Source organism: Capsicum annuum, chromosome 3 (assembly GCF_002878395.1).
Source record: "Capsicum annuum cultivar UCD-10X-F1 chromosome 3, UCD10Xv1.1, whole genome shotgun sequence".
Lineage (NCBI taxonomy): Eukaryota > Viridiplantae > Streptophyta > Magnoliopsida > Solanales > Solanaceae > Capsicum > Capsicum annuum.
Genome location: NC_061113.1, coordinates 17,744,916 through 17,766,146, shown reverse-complemented (window position 1 = coordinate 17,766,146; position 21,231 = coordinate 17,744,916). Strand labels below are relative to the sequence as shown.

Here is a 21,231-nt window from a genome sequence, read left to right as displayed (position 1 = left end):
CTAGACAATGTATTTGTAAATTGTGAGTGTACATATTTATGAAAGATGATTTCAGTAAGAAAATTATGTAAAATATTGTATTTGAATTAATAAATTGTACAAAAATGATAATAAAAATTAATAAAAATAATTTGTAAATATTTAAATCATTAATGTGATACGTCGTTATTTATATAATACAAGAATAATGTGTAAAAATATTAATATTTGAAATTAAATAATTTTGATAAAATAGCATCCTAAGAGAGCATCGGGAGGTCAAAATTAGGTGTCAACAGCAACTGAAGTAGACATATTATAAATGTCTATTTTATTTTTTATTAAATATTTGTAACGCCCCGAGTCTGAACCCCGGATGCCACACGATTCTCATAATCCTGAAGGATCACAAGCTAACACATGACTGGTACCTGCTATAATAATAGAGTAATAATACTGTAAATATGCAAAAATTGGCGAAAATTTGCCATAAGGTTCAATATTGAATAATACTGAACAAAAAAAAAGCTGAATATGGTATCATAATACCCAAAATTGAAAATCAATACTGAAAGAAAACTGAACAACTGACTGAAAATACTCTAGTCTAAAAAAGCCTCTAACTATTTGAACTATGGAATTGAGTGGACAAGCCCCCAACTAACTCCGACTACTGAAAATAAACTGAAATGCTGAAAATAATCATGTCCTCGAACTATGAGGACTCACCACGACTCTGTCTGCTGAGAAACTGAACTGCTAAGGGTGCTCTGGAGCCCATGCGTCTGAACCTATGATATAAGACATCATAGCACAAGAGAAAAGAATGCGCCAGTACTTTGAATGTATTGGTATGCTCAGTGAGGTAGGCTAAAATGAATGGGTTCATATGCATGAACAATAATAACTGAATAACATGAGTATGATTGAGTAAGAGTACATGAATAAATACGTATATTGTAACTGAGATCGTGATAATACTAAATACTGTGTTTGAATACTGATTAACTATTATCCCAGTATGCTGAAACTGAATTACTGATAACTGAATGACTGTATCTGACAGTCCTAATTCTGTGGAACTATACTGAGTTTCGTACCAAGCGAGTGACTATATCTGGTAGTCCTAAATTAGAAGAACTGAACTGAGTTTTATTCTAAGATTGAAACTGAGACTATGGGAGGTAATTATCTAACTGACATGACCCTCTCTAAACTGATTGGGGTCCAACCTGTAACCCCAGTTGGAAGGGTATCAATACCATGCCATAGGTAGAGACAACCGAGAGTTAACCCTCTCTGATAGGAAGCTCTTCTGTTAACTCTTGCTGGTAGGAAAACTCAAATGAGATGTATCAAGCCTCATAGTATCTGGCACGAAGATATCTCAACCTACGTTGGCTGCATAGTTCTGTAACACAGGGATTGCAACTAAGGGTCAAACCCTCTATTGACAAGAATGCCCTCATCCCTGGGTTTGATCAGTGTTGAATCCTACTTCCAACTGAATGGACACTAAACTGATTTCTAGTTTGTACTAGGCCAGACTAAATTGTTAGTGATATTACTGTTTGACTGAACTGAACTGAATTCACTGATTTTCATAGAATGATGGAATACTACTGAATTCTATTAACTGATTAAGCATAGAGTGCTACTGAGGTCTAAGCTGAGTACTGTGACTGAATTACAAACACTACTGAGAGTTCCTAGTTTCTGTAACTAGATGAGTTCTACTGATAAAGCCACTACTAAGATTACTTCGTAACTAAAACTGGCTCTAAGTAAATAGTTAAATTCTTGGGTATTAAATACCCCCATGACTTGATAGCATGAAAATAAATTATCACATGATCTTTCTTAGCATAAAAATGCACATTCTATTTATAAAGCATCTATAGGGATATTTTATCAAACACTTGCATGGCATGAACCTGAATACATGCTAACTTCACTATTCAACCCTCCTGCTTAATTCATCAATCACTTGGAAGACATAAAATATGCACATAATACTAATCATCATGTGAGCACACAGTTTCTAACTACCAAATTCATAATTCGAAGGCTTTAGCATGATTTCACTTGATAACACATATAAATCAATTTACCCCACATGAAACATATCATAAAACATGGATTTGAAACTCAATTAATCAATATAAACATGAATATTATCAAACCCAACATGGAATTCATGAAATCCATAGACATGAAGTTTAAAAATAGTTTCTTGGACTCCCAGGGTGAAAGGGACTCTTGGATGAACACTTCACATACCTTACTGCTTGAATTCTGGAAAATTGATGGAGAGTTCTAGAGTTCTTGATTTGAAATTTGAACACCTAGGGTTCTTGTTCTTGAGCAATTTGTGAGAAAATGAGTATAATTGATCTCCAAAGGATTTAATTTCATATTTTGGGGGCTGAAGGGCAAGGGAAAAAAACCTAATTAACCCTGAGGACGCATCCTTTTAATGCCTGTAAACTGTGTTACCGATGCACAGGCTGACGCACCATGTCATTGGCATTAACGTGATAGCCAATGTACCGCATTAAGTATGCGTCACTTCACTGGAACTTTCACTGAAGCTGGGGAAAAACTATCTTATCGACGTGATGATCGATGCGATGCATCGAGATCACGTCGACCCTCTAATTTGGGCACTCAAACATGGCCTGAACGAGGTTTGAATTATTTGAAACTTTCTCGGGAACATCTATTGACCTTCCAAATCATGAATTAACTCAAATATCAACATTTAAAAGGCACAAAGGTCCCAAAATAAGATTACCAACTTTCGAAGTCTAAAATGGCACTAAGTCTGAATACTTAGCTAATACATTCTAAGTATGGGACCCCTTAACAAGCATAAAGGACTGAATTAAGCTAGAAATTTTGTGGGGTCTTACAATATCTCCCCCTTGGGAACATTTGTCCTCGAATTAGACTGACTAAGCTGGGAATATTGATAAGCTGATTTTCTCATATATAAACTGAGCATGCATATCTGATGCATGGGTACATGGCGGAACTGACTCATGAACACATGACTGAATATGCACTGGTAACTGGTACCAAGTTTGTAAAGGTAATTTAAATATGGAACTGAGTAAGTTCAAGGAAAAACTATTACTTAAACTAAAAAATACTGATGAACCCAAGATCATTTTTGGAGAACGCATAATCGGGAACATGAGAACAGGACTGAGGCTGCAACGTGATACATGAACTGAACTGAGCCCCTTGAATATGTGGCTTATAGATGAGATTTGAACTTGAGGTTCAACTTATAAGTACCCACTACTCCAAACTGGATTCGTTACCTGAAGAGAACTGGGAGGTTTAGGACATGAAAGCTTGGGGTTATAGTGCATCTCCCACTTGGGACATTATGTCCCCCGAAGAATACTGACTTGGCTGAGATACTAAGGAAAACTGGGGCGATGCACAAGGCACCTATGAACTGAATCGTGACTGAATATCTGAGGCCTGAAACTAAGACATGATACATGAACTGAGCTGAACACGCAACTTCCTGGTTGGTCCATCTTAGAATAGTTACATTCATGAGACTTCAGATAGTGTGACTAGATGTAAGGATGGAAAATCACACCACACGAATTTGTCCGTCTGACTGCTAAACTTAATTACTAGTTTTATGGACTAACTCATACTAAAAACTTATTCTCAACTTGAACTTTTCTCTGACACTCTTTTTATTAAGTTGCCAGCAATTTAGAGAGTAAGAAAAGCTTGCCATTGTCTGAATAAGATATCACAACCTGGATAGAATTCTGTAATATGAGGCGAGGCCTACGAATCATCATCTATGATAAAGTTACTAAGTCTTATGCACTTTAACTACTAGCTTGCAATCTTAGCCACGTTTTTCGACTATTCCCTCAACTGGAATTTCTACTTTAACACTGTATGTATTTTACTTGAGGCTACTTAAAATATTAACATGGGCACTGAGAACGCATAAATATACTAACTTATCTGGTTAACTGAGTGACTGATAGCTGAATACTGGGTCTGCAAGACTGAACTATACTTAGTCTGAATAACTGGATTGAAAGTGTCGAGTAGACTGACTGAGTAACATGAGATAACTGAGCATGAATGCATGAAAATATTATTTGAGAATGCAAGACCAAGCGTATAACATGATTCTGAAATAGTCTGTAAATTGAGGTACTGAAATACTAATAATTGAGTAATTGGTAACTGTACGCTATGGTCAAGTAAACCTGAAACTGAACTGAGTTATTGATCTGATTACTGGACTGAGATTGACACTATAACTAAGACTGTGACTAATACTACAATTTAGATGGTAACTAGGACTGAACACACTGTAAGGCATAAGTGCAAAAGTCATGAGCTGTATGACCTAAGTTTGGAGATTTCGTGTTCATAGAACATGATTCGTACTACTGAGTGAACTGGAAATCCTCGTACTAAGAACTAAAAATGCACATGATTCTATGGAAAGTGTGTGAATATAAGTTGTGTTCATGGAGCTGAGATGTAAAGCATGCGTAGGTATCGTGATGACTGAAGTACAAAACTTTGAACTGAGGTAAAGACGGGTTGGCCATATTCCCACCCATTACTTTTCTACACATACTAATATTACTACTAAAATCTGGAAGCTTACCGGACAGTTCCTGTATACCCGTTGGGCTATGATAGACTGACCCACTAGGGTGGAGGCTGAGAAAGGTTTTGTTAATATTTGGTCTGACTTTAAAGTTAACTGTTATGCAAAGAGTTACAAAATACGGAGAAGCTCCTAGATTTGATGAGACATAAATAGGTAAATTGAAGATCTATAATGTACCAGTGACCACATTAGGGGAACTTTCTTGATCTTGCCTGGATTGAAGTGCATAAAGCCTATTTGGGCACTTCCCACTGGTGGCGCTGGAAGTGGCACCCAGCTGACTCGAGCGACTGGACTGAGCTGAAGGATGATTGTGCTGACTTCGTAGACCAGCCTTAGGATAGTCTTAGACTCTGTGACCTAACTCGTCATATCCAAAACACATATCACTACCGGCTCTACACATACCCTTATGATTCTTACCACATTCTTTGCAAAGCGGATTAGTACAAACACCTCTTATACTACTCTGGGTTTTGGAGTCTGGCACCCCATTATGACTATCATTCCTAAACCTTGGTACTGGTGTACTAGCTGAAGATGGAACTGGGGATGAAAACTTCTGACAAAACCAAGAATAGTTACCACCCTCTGACCTTGGCTGGGCAAAACTAAAGCTACTTGTTCTGGATCTCTTATTTTCTCTCTCCTTCTTCTTAAGTTTTGTTCCTCAATTTGTTGAGCATGGACCATAAGCCTAGATATGTCCATCTCCCTAAACAACATCACAGTCCTACACTCTTTAACCACTCTATCAGATACCCAGACATAAACTTGCCCATTCTGGATCTATTGTTTTCTACTACATGGGGAGCATACCTGGCTAACTGAGTAAACTTGAGGGAATACTCTTTCACACTCATACTACATTGCTTGAGATTGATGAACTCTAACATCTTGGATTTTTTCACCTCTAAGGGAAAGAATCTATCTAAAAAGGCCATAGCAAACTCTTCCCATTCTATGGGCTTTACATTTGCACCCCTGTATACCTTCCACTACTTAAACCAGGTATGGGCTACATCTTGTAGCTGATAGGAGGCTAACTCAGTACTCTCACTGAAAGTCACTCTCATGATATCTGTGACTTTATGAACCTAATTAAAGAACTCCTGTAGATCCTCTTCAGACTTAGAACCTGAGAATAAGAGAGGATTCATTCGGGTAAAGTCCTGAATCCTGGCTGCAACAGTATTGGCCACTGGGTTGGCCAAAATAGCAATTGGCCGATTATTCTGAGTTATAACTGAATTGGCTATAGTAGTGAATACAACCTTGAATTTTGAATGAGAGACGTTCTAGTCTAGGGGATCTGTCTGAACGATCTGAGGTTCTGACTGGTCTTCCATTCCTCTTCCCTTAGCCCTCTTTGGAGGCATATTCTTTAAACGAAAGAGAAAGGATTAGACTGAGAGGGTAACTGGAGCTCACGCTCACTTGGATGACATGAATACTGAAAGAAGAGAAAATTTTCCTAAAACACCTTGTAGCCTTCTGTCCATAAGTGTGGCATGCAATACACCCATGCACAAGACTCTACTAGATGCGGTTTTCAGATGTCCTAGGACACTGTTGAACCTTAGGCTCTAATACCAAGTTTTTAATGCCCCAAGTCTATACCCCGGATGCCACACAGTGCTCATAATCCCGAAAGACCATAAGTTAATCCATGACTAGTACCTACTACAATAACTGAGTAATAATACTGTAATTATGAGAAAATAGGTGAAAAATTGCCATAAGGTTTAATACTGAATAATACTAAATAAAAAAATATTGAATAAGGTATCATAATACCCAAAACTGAAAATCAATACTAAAAGAAAACTGACCAACTGACGAAAAATACTCTAGTCTAAAAAAACCTCTAACTGTCTGAACTGTGGAGTTGATGGGACAAGTCCCCAACTAACTTCGACTACCAAAATTGAACTGGAATGCTAAAAAAAATCATTTCCTTGAACTATGAGGACTCACCACTACTCTGTCTGCTGAGAAACTGAACTGCTAAGGGTGCTCTGGAGCCCGTGCGTCTGAACCTATGATATAAGACATCATAGCGCAAGAGAAAAGCATGCGTCAGTACTTTGAATGTATTGGTATGCTCAGTGGGGTAGGCTAAAATGAATGGGTTCATATTCATGAACAATAATAACTAAATAACATGAGTATGACTGAGTAAGAGTACATGCATGAATACGTACACTGTAACTGAGATCGTGATAATACTGAATATTGAGTCTAAATACTGATTAAATGTTATCTAAGTATGTTGATACTGAATTGCTGATAACTAAATGATTGTATCTGATAGTCCTGATTCTATGAAACTATACTGAGTTTTGTACTGAGCTGAGTGACTATATCTGATAGTCCTGAATTTGTAGAACTGAACTGAGTTCTATTCTGAGACTGAAACTAAGACTGTGGGAGGTAATCATCTAACCGACATACCCTTCTCTGAACTGATTGGGGTCTAACCTGTAACCCCAGTTGAAAGGGTGTCAACACCGTGCCAGAGGTAGAGACAAGTTGAGAGTTAACCCTCTCTGACAAGAAGCTCTTCTATCAACCCTTGCTGGTAGAAAAACTCAATTAAGATGTATCAACCCTCATAGTATCTGGCAGGAAGATATCTCAACCTATGATGGATACATAGTTCTGTAACGCAGGGATTACTACTAAGGGTCAAACCCTCTATTGACAGGAATGCCCCTATCCCTGGGTTCGCTCAATGCTGAATCCTACTCCCAACTAAATGGACGCTGAAATAATTTCTAGGCTGTACTAGGCTGGACTGAATTATTACTGATATTACTATTTGACTGAACTGAACTGAGTTCACTGAGTTTCGTAGACTGACGGAATACTACTGAATTCTATTAACTGACTGAGCACAGAGTGCTACTGAGGTCTAAACTGAGTACTGTGATTGAATTATGAACACTACTGAGAGTTCCTAGTTTCTATAACTGGATGAGTTCTACTGATCGAGTCACTACTGAGATTACTTTGTAACTGACACTGTCTTTAAGTAAATAGCTAAATTGTCGGGTATTAAATACCCCCAGGACTCGATAGCATGAAAATAAAGCATCGCATGATCTTGCTTAGCATAAAAATGCACATTCTATTCATAAAGCATCTATAGAGACACTTTATCAAAACTTGCATGGCATAAACCTGAATACATGATAACATGATACAATTTCACTATTCAACCTTATGCTTAGTTCATCAATCACTTGAAAGACATAAAATATGCACATAATACTAATCATCATGTGAGCACACAATTTCCAACTACCAAATTCACAATTCGAAGGCTTTAGCATGATTTCACTTGATAACATATATAAATCAATTTACCCCATATGAAACTTATCATAAAACATGGATTTGAAACTCAGTTAATCAATATAAACATGAATATTATCAAACCCAACATGGAATTCATGAAATCCATAAACATGAAGTTTAAAAATGGTTTCTTGGACTCCAAGGGTGAAAGGGACCCTTGGATAAACACTTCACATACTTTACTACTTGAATTCTGGAAAATTGATGGAGAGTTCTTGAGTTTTTTATTTGAAATTTGAACACCTAGGGTTCTTGTTCTTGAGAAATTTGTGAGAGAATGAGTATAATTGCTCTCCAAAGGATTTAATTTAATGTTTTGGTGGCTGAAGGGTATGGGTAAAAGACCTAATTAACCCTGAGGATGCATCCTTTTAATACCTGTAAACTGTGTTACCGATGCGCAGGCCGACGCACCGTGTCATTGGCACTAACGTGATAGCCAATGTGCCGCATTAAGTATGCGTCGGTTCACTGGAACTTGCACTAAAGCTAGGGAAAAACTATCTTATCAACGTGATGGTCGATGCGATGCATCGAGATCACGTCGACCCTATGATTTGGGCACTCAAACATGGCCTGAACGAGGTTTGAAAAATTTGAAACTTTTCCAGGAACATCTATTAACCTTCTTGATCATAAATTAACTCAAATATCAACCTTTAAAGGGCGCAAAGGTCCCAAAATAAGATTGCCAACTTTCGAAGGCCAAAATGGCACTAAGTCTAAATACTCAGCTTATATATTCTAAGCTGGGACCTATTAACAAGCTTAAAGGACTGAATTAAGCTAGAAATTTTGCGGGGTCTTACAATATTATTAATTTGTTTATATGTGAATGACTTATAATAATTAATTAGGGGATAATATAATAAAATCATGAAGTAGCTGAAGCAGGTGAAGAAACAGGCATGTCGACAAAGTGTTGCCTGTTTCTTCACACTTATTAATAGTAGTAACTTATCTCTAGGGAGTTGTTTGGCTTATATTAATAGTTTTGAGATTAAATGCTAGATTATTTTACATGCATTTGGGTAGAGGTGTTAGTTAATCTTGAATTACTTATCTGTCACTGATGACCACTAATTTCTTGATCTCAATAACGATTCAAGCTAAGATTGATTATCAACTCAAATACATCTTTGATATCATATTCAGCTGCTTGATCAGCTCGTGTGAGCTTCACAAGTATTTTTAAAATTGAGTCAAGCTAAGGTTTATTCAGCTCGAATTAATATCAATTTTGACTAAAATTGATATTAATTGAATAAGAATTAGGCTAGACATTACATAAGCTGGGCAAATTGAATTAACTTAGGTTGCTATTTAAAAAATGTAGGAAAGACGTAATAATAATAATAATAATAATAATAATAATAATAATAATAATAATAATAATAATAATAATAATATAATAATAATAATAATAATAATAATAATAATAATAATAATAATAATAATAGACAATGTTTGTAAATTATGGGCATGTATAATTGCGGAAATGATTTAATAAATATTAGCAAAATTATGTAAAATATTATATAATGTAAAAGTAGTAATATAAAAATAAATTGTATATTTTCAAATCATGAATGCGACACGTTAATATTTATTTGATATCAACATAATGCATAGAAAATATCAACATTTAAAATTAATAATTTTGATAAAATAGAAGCCTAAGAGGGGTATCAGGAGGTCAAAATTGGGTGTCAACACAACTAACCCGATTTATTCCCACAAATTAGGGTCCATGGAGGGTATAGTGTACGCAGATCTTACTGCTAAGGTAGATAGGTTGTTTTCAATAGATCCTTAGTTTAAGAAAAATAGTCTGAAGCTGTCCAATTTCAATAAAAATATTAGTGAAAATTGATTTAATATTGGTCGTTGATCAAATATGATGAACGATTGATATTAGAATTGAGGAGATGAGTCAAATAGGGATTAGATATTGGATTTAAAAAATTGAATTGAGGATTTCGATTGAGTCAAATTAAACTCAATTGACACAAATTGAGTATAAAATGGCTAGAATTTAAATAAATTAGGAAAATTGAATTGAATTAGGTTGATATTTAATAAATATAGTAACTATATAAAATTAATATTAAAAATAAATATAATAATAATAAAAAAAAATATTGATCAACGGTTGAGATCTAAAGATTAAGAAGTTGGTTAAAAAATTGAATGAAATTTGAAATTGAGTTCAATTGGACACAATTTGGGATAGGATTGTAATAAATTGGATAAATTTAGGCTAAAATTGTTACAAACTGGCAAAATCAGACTAGAAAATAAATAAATTAAAAAATTAAATTGACTAAGGTTGCGAATTAATACAATAATAATAATAGTAAAATAAATAATATAATTATTCTTAGATTAGTTATGAATAAATTGTGTAACTAAAAATACGATACATAATATATTACTTTAAAGTCAACGATAACAATAATATATTATTTTATTATATATATAAATATTATATTTATATTTTTTTATTTTATATCTTTAGTATAAATAATGTTTTGCCGTTATTTCATTTCATTTCATCCATGTTGAGTTATTTATATTTGAAAATGAAAAATACGTTTGAAAAAAAAAATTCTAAAAAAAATCACAAATTTTAAATGTCCGGTCATGACAAAGAAAGACTCACTACTTTAATCTTCAAAATCGAAATAAAATTTTGAAATAACTGAACCGAATTTATAGAAATCGAATCAAATCAAATTTATTTTGGTTTGATTATGGCTGTCATTTTCGTCAATCCGAAAATTGAAAAAACAAATCGATATTAAACAAGCAAATCAAACAAACAAAATGTCCACCCCTAATCTCATCATATATGTAACTGTGAAACTACCTAATACTTTCAACTCAATGTAAAATAAATTAATTTTTTATTTTATTTCATGATTATTATACCTTATATCTCACATCAAACTACTCCTAAATTTATATTATATTGATATATTATATTGTCGTGCGTAGTACGATACCTTACAATCATATTTAAATTAACCAATAGAAAAACACGCTCTATTTGAGCCCTGAATCGTTCTTCGCCCTATCTTAGGTCAACGAAATTTCACCTCTTTAATTTTTTGGTGATAACATAATGAGTCAAGCTAAGGTTTATTCGGCTCGAATACATCTGTGATACCATCTATGTCAACAAACTAATTTTAATTTCTTGAGCATCTTTGGTTTGATTACACGTGTCCGCCAACTTAATGTCTAATTTCTTTTTATTTTTTGTGTTTTATTCTTCAAGTTTATCCTTTTCAAGTCACAAAAAATCCTACGTAAATCCCCAAGAAATAGTTACAACTAAATTTGTAACAACACAATCCCCCAATAATTTCTCAAGTAATAATTTCGCAGGTAAATCCTCAATAATAAATCCCTTGCAAAATTCGCAGCACAAAATTCCTAAATAATTTTTCAAGTAATAAAATCCATTTCATAAATTTTCACCAAAATATCTCTACGTAAATCCGTATGATAAATTACCTAAAAATTTATATATATATATATATATATATATATATATATATATATATATATATAACCATATACCTGCGGATTTACCTAGAGATAAAATATCCACCGATACATTTCCCCAGGTAATGTCGCAAGTAATAATTTCGCAGGTAAATCCTCAAGAATAAATTCCCAGCAAAATTCGCAGCACAAAATCACCAAATAATTTCCTAGGTAATAAAATCCATTACATAAATTTTCACCAACATATATTAACGTAAATTTATAGTATATATATCTATATATGTCCATATGTCTACGGATTTACATAGAGATAAAATACCCGCCGATACATTTTCCCAGGTAATGTCACAAGTAATAATTTTGCAGGTATATCCCCAGCAAAATTCGCAGCACAAAATTCCCAAACAATTTTCTAGGTAATAAAATTCATTACATAAATTTTCACCAAAATATCTCTATGTAAATCCGTAGGATAAATTACCTGAGAATTTTTCTATCGATTTAAAAAATATATATATTTGTCCATATACCTGCGAATTTACGTAGAGATAAAATACCTGTCTATACATTTCCCCAGGTAATGTCGCAAGTACGAAATTTGCGCAATATTGCGCCAAATTTACCTGCGGAATTTGTTGCAAATATATAGTTCACAGGTAATATATTTTAATGTTGAGGAATTTAATATTTTCGTAGGTAAATCCGCATGTATTTCCTGCGATATATTTCCCTAGGTAAAATCCCCATGTAATTTACAGTTTTCTAGTAGTGAAGGACAATTCGTAAATTCGAAGGACTTGACTTATTTTGTTTCATCTTATTTCTTTAAAATACTGTTAACACACTTCTATTGAAAGATCATTTTTTATCTTGTGTTGAAGGTGTTAAAAAACTTCATAAGTGTTCTTGCATTAATCTTGAACTTATGTTGAAGTGTTTGAACTAACATACAGATTTGTGTACCCGAAACAACAATTTCTTGATAGCTCAGGGATGTTTGTAGATACCCAAGAATTTAAATATATTTAAATATAAACCACATAAAATGGTGATAGATTATAATTTCTTTAATCTATTCACTCATAAATTCACCTCATTATTTGAACTTGATGATTTTTTTCCCAATTAAGCAATGCAACTATTGTTCACATCCAAATCCTCAAGTACCATGTAGCAGTAACAAGAGCTACCAGCTAAGCTTTTTGTAAATTAATATATATGCTTCAACGATATGAATTGATATATCAAGTACATTGAAAACAAAACACATAATACAAATAAAAGATTTCAAATGGAGCAAATCTTTTTTCCAACATCAATAAGGGACCTTTAGGCTTTATTGAACCTTACGAAAAGGATTAAAACATAAACCCTGGTTCAATTTTGCACATGAATAACAAACATATAAATTAGTTTTGGTCAGTCTTGTGAACCCTTTTAGCTCCATAATTAGCTGGTGGACGTTGTTGACAGGTGCATTGATGTTTTGTCAAGTCACATATGGGATGTGAGTCTATGCACCTCACAGCCTTAGCACAATCCACATTGTTAGAGCATACTGTTGCATGGCTTCCTTGTCCTAGCAACATTCACATCGTTGAATAAGTCAGTGGCGTGCGCAAGATTTTTCATAAGCGACTTCAATATTTGAAAAAGTGAACAAATAAACGAATTGCCGTAATAACAAGCAATTTGTGGAGAATATGAACTACTAAGTAATATAGGTAAATATATCTATCTATATATATATATATATATATATATATATATATTAAAAAAATGCTTACCTAACAAAATAAGCAAAAAAGAGACCCAGAAAATCTTAGGGAATGTTGCTTTCTCCATTCTCTTCCAAGTGTAGTGGTAGCACAAGAATAACTATATGTTGAATATCTTTTTGCAACTTAACTGTTGATTGCATATATATATAGGGGAGCAATACACCAGCACCAAACCTTCAGTTAATGCTCAAATGGCAAAAGGGGTAAATTCTAATCTGAGAGGATCAAACAATTTATGTCTTTCCCATAAATAGTGTAGCTAATTAAGGAAATTAAATTAATGTAAGACTAAGGTAACACAATCTTTTCTTGCAGAAACTTAGGGAGGTGAATCAGTGAATCACTTAATTTCCTTTTGATGTTTGAAGCAAGTAATCTAAAATCAAATTCTTTCCAAATAAACTCATTAAAAGGGTCAAACAACTTGTTGCACTTCCCATTCTCAATTTCTCATGATAATCAATAGCTAATTATAGAAAAAAATTAAGTTATATTCACGATGTGTTTGGAACGGAGAAAAACGTTTTCCCAAGCATGTTTTTAACTTTCTCATTTTTGATAGACTAAAATGTTTTTCCAACTTAATGAACTTTCCTTCAATTTAAGAAAATAAACTTTCCTATGTAAAGTAAGGAAAATACTTTTCAAAACTATCTTTCAATCCTATCACCCGACTCTCGACCCCAACCCCAACCCCAACCCAGGACCAGTCTCAGGACCTGACTGAGACCATTGTGCCGACTTGCGATCCAACTCCAGACCCATACGACTCCTAACCCGCGACCCACACCAGACTCGGAACCTGACATTCGAGCTAGGATTCGACCTAACCTTGGACCCAACATCGACCTAGATTTTACACTAAACTCCTGACCCCGACTCGAGACATAACTCTTGTACCTTATATGATAACTCGATACTGATCCTGACTTGGGAATCGGCTCCTAACCTCGACAGGAGTCAGGAGACCAAACTCCTGACCTTAAGACCCTAAATTCGATCATGGCCCTGATCTAGGAGCTAGCTAGGACCCGACTTTCGACCCAAAACCATACTAGAGTTTGGGCACCAAAAAACTACCGTTATATGCATGCAGTCCAAAGGAGGGTCAAAAAACAAATTCAAGAAATATACGCCGTCTGTGGGGATCGAACCCACGACCACGTGGTTAAAAGCCACGCGCTCTACCACTGAGCTAAGACGGCTGATATGCTAAGCTTTTCATATATAATGAACTTAAAATTCTATTTATTTACTACTCCTTTTCTTCTTCACATCCACCCAAGGGGAGGAGGGTAAAATTAAAGAGATAAAGGACAAGAAAGAGTCTTTTGTATTTTGACTAAAGTAGTGAAAGTCAACCAGATAAAATAAGTAATAGGAGTTGTCTTTTAAAAGATTTGTGACGCTAAAATCATTTTCACATAAAGGCTGTGAAAAAAGATACTCTATATGACAAGTAAAATAAACAAAGAAAACAATAAGTAGCACGAAAAGTTATAAGGAGGAAATAAAAAAAGACATTTTATATGATACAACACTTGAACCAAACAGGATGACTTTTTATTACAAAAATATCGTTTATAGTAACTTCAGCAAAGTTACACAATTACAAAAAATTAATGTGCCTAGTAGCTACTTTCAATATGATAATATAAAATTAAACAAAAATTAAATGTAACTTAAGCAAAGTTTCATAATTACAGGAAAAAAAATAATGAGTAGCTACTTTCACTATGATGTAAAACTAGAAAAATTGAGTGATCATCTGTGAAATCACCTCTACATAATCTTACTACTATTAGTGTACGCATCACGTTTACAATAACAATTATGTGATTTCAAGAAACATGTAGGTTTCTCATGACGAGGATCCAAACATTTCAATAACACACCACAATCAGCATCATTATTACACCTAGTTTCATTATTTGGTCTACTATTTGGAAGTTTACAATAACATACATTTCTACTTGCAAAACATGAAGGTGTGCCATTGATACATTTCAATTGTCTAACACAATCTGCAACTGTTTTGCATGTAAATGGTAGATTGTCATGTGTACGTCTGCAGAAGCATACGTTTGTTCTGTAGTAACATGTTGGACGCCCTTCGCTGCATTTCATTTGTTTAACGCATTCGCTTGTATCGTTGCACTTAAATTCCCCCTTGATTGTGTGTCCTGGTAAAAAAGAGATATATCTTAAGACATTAATGAGGGTAAAATAATCAAAAAGTCTTTCTGATTAATGTTTTACTTAAGAAACGTGTGAAAGAGAAACACAACAGAAAAATTGAGATTGACAGAGTACTATATTTTATTTTTTGTGCCTTCATTTGTATAAGACAATATGTTAAAATTAGTCTGATTGAGATCAAGGGTGACACATAAATTATGTTCGTTTAGCATGTGTTAGTTTTATATTTAGTTAGCATCAATATTCAAAATAATTCATAAGAAATACATAATAAAGCTTTCTAAATCTGTGAGTTCTTATAATTTTGGGATATCTATTGCAAAATGATACCAAATTGCTTGCTTTTTCCAAAAAAAAAAAAATGTTGTTTAGGATAATAAGAGGTCTAGTTGGGTCAATGGTGATCTTCTACTTAGTGAAATTACTTTGGGTCAATTTGTGACCAGCAAAAATTATTGGTGCATTTTTATGATCGCCTTTATATTTATCCTCCTGAATCAACTGTGGAATTTACCCCACTAGAAATTACACTGCAATAATTATGTACATTATATAACTTTGGATATAATTGTGTACATTATATAGCTTTGGATTATACAATTTACAGTTTCTATAACTCAAATGGCATATATATTTATGACAAAAATATAAATAACAAAAATACAAATATATACAAATACAAATGCTACAAAATGTAATTTGATAAAAAAAGTGTTGCTATTTTTTTGTAATTTAATATTTAAGTATGCTACTTTATGTATTTTTTCCTATATTTATCCCGAAGATATACATACAACATAAACTCCAATCAGAAATAGTGATATTTCTTTATAAAAAACTTCGCATAATTTTTTTTGGGTGAACACACCGCGTAAAAATTGGAGGGATTGTCGCAGTTTCTTCTATCGACGCAACACCCTCTTAAATGGAATATAGAGAATAGCTAGCTAGATGTACTTACCTAACAAAATAACCAAAAAGGAAACCCAAAATACCTTTTGGATTATTGTTGCCTTCTCCATTTTCTCCGAAATAGTATTTTGGTCGTAGCAGTACAATAATTATATGACCTAATATTGTTTAAAACTGTTGTTAATTTAGCAAAATGAATTTATAGGGGAAGAAAAGGCTATATTGACCAATAATAACTTGTTACAAGCATCATATGACCACAACTTACAAGCGCATTTTCATATACTCCTCACATGTCACATGTAGGAGTATTCCACTATTCAACCATTGAGCTTCCTTCAAATTTGCTCTCACTAGTTTTTATCTAATAACTAACTACAACAACAACAAACTCAGTGTATTCCCACATAGTGGAGTCTGGAGAGGGTAAGATGTACGCAGTCCATACCTCTACCTCTAAAAAAGTAGAAAAGCTGTTTCCGAATCTAATAACGAACTAATTAAAAAAAAATTAATTGAAACTTTATCCACTATGTAGGAACATGTTTCTCAATCTCATAAATGATGTGAAATATTGAAGAAGAAAGTTAGGGATTTTTTATATATATATACGAAATTCGTCTTGTATTGACCAAAATTACCATAGCACTAGTATTTTTCCTTTTCACCAAAATATAGCAGGAGTTTTATTTCATAACATATAAAAATCAAGTTTTCGTCTCGCTCAGAACTTCAAAACTACCATCTTATTCCATGCTTTACTATGAATTTGTTTAGTATTCCGTATCTCGAGCCGGGGGTCTATCAGAAATAGCCTTTCTACTTCTTTAGAGGTAGAGGTATGGACTACGTACATCTTACCCTCCCTAGACCTCACTATGTGGGAATACACTGGGTTTGTTGTTGTTGTTGTTGTCAGAACTTCAAAACTTGCTCACAATTCATGTATAAATTATGTATGAAATATATATGTAACTATATAAATTTTAGAAGAAAGGTATAAGGGTGTTAAGTGGACCGGACCGGGTCAATCCGGAACTGGCCCGTAAATTTTAGCCGGTTAGTGGGCCGGTCCAGAATCGGGCCGGTTTCGGGTCCAACAATAAAATTTTTAAAAACAACCTTGAACCAGCCCACTTAACCCAACCCAGTCCAACCCACCTTAACCCGGTCAAAATCGGTTTAAAATCCGGTCAAAAACCAAAAAAAAAAAGTTTTTTCTCTGATATACACTATATAAACCCACCTATATACATTTTAAATACGTTAAACAATATATATACACTACATATATAATATATATTACATTAGACTTTAAAAATATATATACACATAATACATATACACAATTACACATGTAATCGTGTATATGACTATACGTTAGTTAAATATATATACTACTCTAAATAAAACATATACTCAAAGATATATACTACAATATAATGATATATATAATAATTTATAAAACATATACACATGTATACGTTAAATATATACTACTTTAAAAAATATATACACATATATACGTACCATTCAATGTATATACTTCTTTAAATAAAACATACACTTCAATATATATATATATACTACAATAAATACACACACTAAATATATAGTTATATACTAATTTATAAAACATATACACATGTATACGTTAAATATATACTACGTTGAAAAATATATACACATATATATGTATCATTCAATGTATGTAACTCTTTAAATAAATCATATACTACAATATATATATACTACAATATGTATACACACACTATATAAATAGTTATATACTAATTTTTAAAACATAGACACATGTATACGTGAATATATACTACTTTAGAAAATATATACACATATATACGTACCATTCAATGTATGTACTTCTTTAAATAAAACATATATTTCAATATATATATATATACTACAATATATACACACACTATTTATATAGTTATATACAAATTTATAAAATATATACACATATATACGTACCATTCAATGTATGTACTTCTTTAAATGAAACACATACTTCAATATATTTATAATACATTATATACACACACTAAATATATAGTTATATACTAATTTATAAAACATATACACATGTATACGTTAAATATATACTACTTTAGAAAATATATACACATATATACGCGTCATTCAATGTATGTACTTCTTTAAATAAAACATATACTACAACATATACACAAACTAAATATATAGTTATATACTAATTTATAAAACATATACACATGTATACGTTAAATATATACTACTTTAGAAAATATATACACATATATACGTAACATTCAAAGTATGTACTTCTTTAAATAAAACATATACTACAATATATACACACACTATAATTCATTAAATGAAAAATTACAAAGTACGGACTAAGGAGTGAATGAATATTGAATTTTATTGATTGCAAAATGATCCAAAATTTATAATTTATATGGATGAAAAATCTACAAATTTTGCATCATTTTTTTCAACTCATTCATATTAATATTAACGGGAACTTGCATAGGATAGTCAAAGTCAACGGGGGCAAAACCATGCATTGGACTTGATTCTGCTGAGTTCTCCCATGAATTCATAATTTATTCAAGTCTCTGCTCGTCGTTCGGCTCCGCTATCATTCCTTGATTTCTTCGTTCCGTTCTTCAAGGCAAACTAGAATATTCATTGCATTTCTTCCCAATGAATGTCGGTTGTCTCTAAGCTACTTTCGTCCCTGACTAAAAGCGCTCTCCGATGCAATAGTTGATATTGGAATATTCAAGATATCTCTGGTTAATCTTGAAAGCACAGGATATTGTCTTTCATTATTCCTCCACCAATCCAATGCATTGATCCATTGTCTGTGATCCTCTATCAGCGTTCGAAGATAAACCTTCAGCTCTTCCCGATAAGTTATTGTGTAAGATTCCTCCTCAACACTATTCCAACAAGGTAAATCATAAAAGTAATCAGAAAAAATACTATGTGCCGGCCTTTTAGAAGATGATGGCTCCTCAGGAGGATGAGGAACAGCAGTTGGAGTGATATTTGTCGGCACAACTAAATCAACTAAATCAGCATAGTGGTTATATAATTTATCTATGTAAGTGTTTGCATCGGCCATAGCCGTCCACAAATCAGGTTGTACGTTCTGGTTCTTTATCATTAGAACTATTGTTAGTATTTATTTCTAAGTTAGCATAAATAAGAGTACTAAAGTGGCACATAGTATTATATTTCATGCACGGATTTAGCATAGCACCAACCAAGTAAATAGGGGGAATCAGAAAAAAGTATTTTTTAAATTTAGCAAACATGGCACCAACAGCTTCTTTGTAACCTTCTTTATTTTTATATTCTTTGAGCAAACCAGAAATATCGGTTATATATGACAAAATATTACAAATAGTAGGATAATAAGCACCGAAAAATTCAACCGTATCTATATAATTTTTTTTCAAAAACTTAACAAGATCATTAATTGCATCCCAATCAGAATCACGTAGCATGCAGTGGACAGAATCAGCAAACGAACCACAATGTTGGTTAAAGGATAGTGTAATACGAACTCTATATTTATAACAAGTTTTTAAAAAATCATACGTAGCATTCCATCTAGTATCACATTCTTCGGGCATCAATATCGGTGCAAGTCCATTTTGTTCACATTTAAGTTTAACATCTCTAATTCTTTTTCTACAATTATTTTCCTGAATAAAACCAACTATAAGACAAATTTTTTCAATATAAAGCTCAAAAAACACAAGATCATCTCTTACAATTAAATTATATATATGACAAGCAAACCTAATATGAAAAATTTCAGGTAACGGCGGAGATAGCTTAGATTTTAACTTTGTTATAGCAGTCTAGTTGTTAGAAGCATTATCAAAAGCAATACATAAGATTTTATTTTCAATACCGTAAAATTCTGCAACTTTAGCAATCGAATCAGTAATAAAATCTCTAGTATGTTTACGATCTTCATCATATAAAAAAACAAGAATACGTTTTTCCATAACAAAATTACTACCTATTCAATGACAAATAATGGTTAAATGATTATTTTTATTTACAGCATGATCAAGATCAGAAGTTAGGGATATTCTACATTGAATATTTTTTAACAATGTTGATAAATAAAAATAATATTGTGAATGAAGTCTAAAAATATCGACCCTACAAGTACTTCTAGAAATACCATTAAACATAGGATTATAAATTCCTTGAATATAATGTATAAAGGCATCAGAAGAAGGAAAACTAAAAGGCAAACAACCCACAACTATCATTTTTGTTATTTCTTCCCAGTCCCTCAATTTATTATACTTCTTCATTACCTGACCAGTTGCCGGGTCTATTCTAGTTTGTGTTGGCCCACCAACATCCGCACCACCTTGTGCAATTCTTAACTCTCTATCTTGATTATCAGTTATATGTCTCATTAACGTACCCGTACCGCCTTGCTTGCCTCCTTTTTTATGCTTATTTATTTCTTGACAAATATTGCATTGCATCTCAATATCTGGTATATGTTCAAAAAATTGCCATGCAATACTAGTTGTTTTACGAGCTCTTAGGGCACGGGGAGGACGGGGAGGGAGATTAACCAATTCAAATTAACGTTAGCATTTCCTACTGTGGGTGTCTCACCAATATTTTCATCATCTTCATCTAAATTAACCGCATCTACTTCATTTTCTTCTTCTATATCACAATTTTTCTGAGCTTCTACATAATCCATATCGTGAGCACCTACACCTATTTCTTCCTCAAAAGGTTGACTAAGTGGTACCAGAGGCGGAAGCACAT

At 33.0% G+C, this 21,231-nt stretch overlaps 1 protein-coding gene and 1 non-coding gene across 2 annotated transcripts; both read right to left on the bottom strand.

The window, feature by feature from the left end:
- Window positions 1-14,435: 14,435 nt before the first annotated feature.
- Window positions 14,436-14,507, bottom strand: TRNAK-UUU. Its single transcript has one exon. It is a non-coding gene; the product is annotated as a tRNA-Lys (tRNA).
- Window positions 14,508-14,941: 434 nt separating this feature from the next.
- On the bottom strand, window positions 14,942-16,593 carry LOC124897021. The gene is made up of 2 exons (XM_047409143.1): window positions 16,463-16,593; window positions 14,942-15,485 (listed from the first exon to the last, which is right to left on the bottom strand). The coding sequence occupies exons 1-2, from the start codon at window positions 16,521-16,523 to the stop codon at window positions 15,085-15,087; spliced, it is 462 nt and encodes a 153-aa protein (XP_047265099.1). The 5' UTR covers window positions 16,524-16,593; the 3' UTR covers window positions 14,942-15,084.
- Window positions 16,594-21,231: the final 4,638 nt, after the last annotated feature.

Excerpts from the sequence above, each read along its gene's own strand:
- LOC124897021 (XM_047409143.1), bottom strand. The coding sequence starts at position 16,523 with ATGGAGAAGGCAACAATAATCCAAAAGGTATTTTGGGTTTCCTTTTTG. Across the intron at positions 15,486-16,462 it reads CTTTTTGGTTATTTTGTTAG|GACACACAATCAAGGGGGAA; the intron begins GTAAGTACATCT and ends CTTTTTTACCAG.